Source organism: Ascidiella aspersa, chromosome 4, assembly GCF_963924565.1.
Source record: "Ascidiella aspersa chromosome 4, kaAscAspe10.2, whole genome shotgun sequence".
NCBI classification, from domain to species: domain Eukaryota; kingdom Metazoa; phylum Chordata; class Ascidiacea; order Phlebobranchia; family Ascidiidae; genus Ascidiella; species Ascidiella aspersa.
The window spans coordinates 1,481,815-1,485,409 of record NC_139450.1 but is presented as its reverse complement, the minus strand read 5'-3'; the positions used below and the strand labels follow the sequence as shown (position 1 = coordinate 1,485,409).

The following is a 3,595-nucleotide window of genomic DNA, read 5'->3' as shown; positions in this document are numbered from 1 at the left end:
ATTATAAAATTGCCTATGCTCTCTACCAGGGTTCACCAAACTTTTCTTGTAAAGGGCCAAAAAAGTAAAAGGATTAACAACAACAGACCAAATATAACATGTTGTAATGACTTGACTAAAGTCAATTGGATATATGACTTGACTTGAACTTGAGCCATTTACACCAATTTGTTTTTTGTTTTTGATATTTGCCATAATCGAAAATTCGCTCAGAGAGAAAAGTTTTTACCATTTTGAAAGTTTAGTTTCAGTAGGATACTAATAACATGACTTGGACTGGGACTCGACTTGGTATTTGTTGAAAATGACTTGAATGGGACTAAAGTCATCTCATAATGACTCGTTTACAACACAGGCATGCTGTAATTCACAAGTATGGTGTATCCATATGTTTAAAAAAAATTTTTCTTTAACTTTATCTTTGCATGGTAAAACCTTACAAAAGCCGTCATGTAATAGTTGCCACTTGATATGTTGTTGCTTATATAAAACTCCCAGAACACCAGGCAAGTTGCAGTCAATAAATCAATGAAAAATAAAAAAAATCAATAAGACACAGATCCCTCACTTAAGGATATCGTTGATCTCGGACAATACTATTAGCTTCGGGGTCACATGGGACAAGTTGTTAGCAGAATTTAACATTGAATGTTCTTAAACAAATATGGAAACACAAATTTTTGAACCTTTCTATGTACAGTTTAAAAAACAAAACTGACATATTTTACAATATCTACAAATTCAAATATGAGCTTTTTATGTTGATGTTTTTTAGCATAGCTTTATCTCAGTTGCTTACTGAGAAAGTATGGTATATATGAAAGGCCTGTCGAGCTAATGGGTGAGATTACTTTACAAATGAGAATATATGCGCAGTGCAACGACACAAATTACACAAGTGACGATAATCAATCGCCAAGGAAAATACCTTTCTTCCATACTCTGGTTCATGTTTTGAAGCTGAACGTCGAGCCGATTAAGCTTCTTCAACATTTTCTCTTGGTTCTCAAAATAAGGCTGCAGCGCCTGCATCAGGTGGTCAACGTATTCCGAGTTGGAGTTGAAGGAAAAGTTCATTGACCTGTTCGGAACTTCCATGTCATAGTTTTTGAAAGAAATTTTCTTCACCAGGGTGTGCGTCGAAGGACCGATGTTGGAGATTAGTTTTAGCGGTGATGTCTTATGCCTGGTTCTTGTTCCAATAATTCCCTTGCTCTCAAACTGATCAATGTCGTTCAGGTCATCCCAAGGTCGAGCGTCCAGGTATTTGTAAACCCACTCCTGCATCTCGGAATCGAACTCAAAGTACTTGGCGTTCCATGTCTCATTGTGTTCCTTGCGGTGTTTAGCGCTTTGTCGTTGGGCATTTTCGAGGGTGCTTTTGTGCTCAGTTGCTGCCACCTGGTCTTGGTTGTTTATTGCCGCCGTTACGTTCCTCCAAAGTTTTTCCGATTCAAACTCGCCCTGCTGTGAAATGTCAACCACATGTCGTCGCAAACGGGACTTCCGCACGTCGTCATTCACCGACCAAAACTCAGTCACTTCTCCTTTGCTTAGGTCTGTGATGTGCACTGTCTGGTCCCAACATCCGCTCAATGTGGCCAGCACTCGCTTCCCGAGTAGAATTTTTCCTGTGATTTCATTGAGTTTTGTGCTGCCACCGCTGAACATCGGCTTGAGCTTGAATTCCAGTTCAGTGCTGTATCCCGTCTTCTCACAGGCAAGGACAACTTTGCCACCAAACTCCATGGTCATCTTGCCGTAGATGATTCCTTTGCAGTGAGCATACGGCATTGTCAGGCAATATTGCTCGCCATGGCTCAGAAAATCCAGCATAGCGTTACCTTCCAGCACGGCCGAAACAGAATTGCCGTAGAACTTGGACTTGGCCAAAATGCTCCCGCTAACGATGTAGCCATCTTTTCGGTTGCTCACCACAAAGGCAGAGACCGGTGGGTGGTGGGACACTTGCTCCGCAATGTAAAATGTTGAACTGTTGGTATCTGGGTGAAGCCACTTACATCTAAATGTTTCCCCTAAAATAGGGTTGTACGGCTTTTTCAGGCCTTTGGGTTTTTTGTAAAATCCGGACAAGTACCATTTGGTGACGCCTTTCATGCGCTCGTAGGCATTGTCGAACTTTGCAATTTGGGACAACAGGTCGGCATGATAGTAATAATCAGCAAGCTTGTCTAGAAAAGATCTCGGTTCTAAGATAAAGGTTGGCAGCACCACCTTTGACAAATCCATGCCAGGTCGAACTTGTTTTAAGAGCATCCATAGCAAACTCTTGTTTTCACCTTCCAAGGTCTCCGTTTGACAGTCCTCTCCAATAGCACTCAAATCTTCAAGAGGTTGTTCCACATAGAGAGTTAAATCTTTGGCGTCATACTCGCAGTTTGGACTTACCATTGAGCTATCGTCAGAGAAACAGCTCTCGGTGGAATCTTCAATACTTTCGATAGTATCAGCAACACTCGTTCTGTTGTTTGCTTGAGTTTCTGAATTATCGCTGGACTTTTCTTCACTCACACCTTCAACAGAGGGAATATTTCCAACAAACATTGGTATCTTCTCTCTTAATTCTGCAATTTCACTTGCAAGTTCACCAATTGAGGATGTATCTGTCAGTGCTGGTTCTGTAATCCCTTTACCGGAAGTAGGATTTGCTACGCGAATATATGAATTGTCGAGTGGCTTTTTCAAGAGGTTTGAGCATTTCTTGGACAACTCTAATGCGTCTATCCAGCACTGGCCATCAGATTCAGACTGTGCACGAACTATAAGATACGTACTCGGAAGTGAGCTCGCCAGGAAGCTTGTGGTCTCACCTTTTGGACCCTTTGCCGCCCAAATGCATTGATCCATTGTGTGGTAAAGCTTGAAGCAAAAGCCATCTTTCTTGGACGGCCGTTCAATGATCTCTACAGAAGCAAGCGAAACCGTTCCAACCCAATGTTTCTGTTTGGAGTTCTTGTAAATCACCAGTAAACCAGGTTTAAGGGCACACCACATGCGAGACCAATTTTTCAATGTGCTTCTCACCTTCAACCAATCTGACAGTATAACTACAGCTGGGTTGTTGACGGTCATTTTTATTTCATTCTCCGCTTTCTTTTTTTCTATCTTGTAGCTTTGCTTTTGCAATCGCAGGGACGCTTTTTTTGTTAGGTGTGACGGAGTTGCGAGACTGTCCGTTTCCGGTCGTGGTTGCTTTGGTGGCGTGGTCTCCTCATTTGGTTTTGTGGATTGCAAACTTTCATCCATATTTATTGACTTTTTACCACTACACAAGGAAAAACATTTGCCTTAGGTGCCTGTTTAAAAAGAATACAACAGTAATTTACTGTATGGCATGCTACCTAAAGGTGAGAATAGATGATTTTATTTGTTTATATTTAGCTAGCCTAGGAAAGATACTTTGCTAAGCAGACATGATAACATTATTGTTGAATCTTAACAAAACCAAGCCCTAACATTTAGACACTTCACTTGATTTTTTGAGTACAAATAACAAATTCCATATTTACGATCTTTAGATTGGAGTAAATGTTTGATAAAAGCTCTTTTTGTAATCAAAATAAACAAGACCTGC

At 40.8% G+C, this 3,595-nt stretch overlaps 1 protein-coding gene across 1 annotated transcript; it reads right to left on the bottom strand.

Moving 5' to 3' along the window:
• Positions 1-280: 280 nt before the first annotated feature.
• On the bottom strand, positions 281-3,305 carry LOC146146566 (oxysterol-binding protein-related protein 8-like). The gene is made up of 2 exons (XM_083386623.1): positions 3,046-3,305; positions 281-2,841 (listed from the first exon to the last, which is right to left on the bottom strand). Exons 1-2 carry the CDS (start codon positions 3,265-3,267, stop codon positions 853-855), a joined length of 2,211 nt encoding a protein of 736 aa, XP_083242749.1. The 5' UTR covers positions 3,268-3,305; the 3' UTR covers positions 281-852.
• Between the last annotated feature and the right edge of the window lie 290 nt (positions 3,306-3,595).

Coding starts and splice junctions, on each gene's coding strand:
- LOC146146566 (XM_083386623.1), bottom strand. CDS start 3,267: ATGGATGAAAGTTTGCAATCCACAAAACCAAATGAGGAGACCACGCCA. Junction 2,842..3,045: donor TACTGTCAGATTGGTTGAAG/GTGAGAAGCACA, acceptor TGGGCGGCAAAG/GGTCCAAAAGGTGAGACCAC.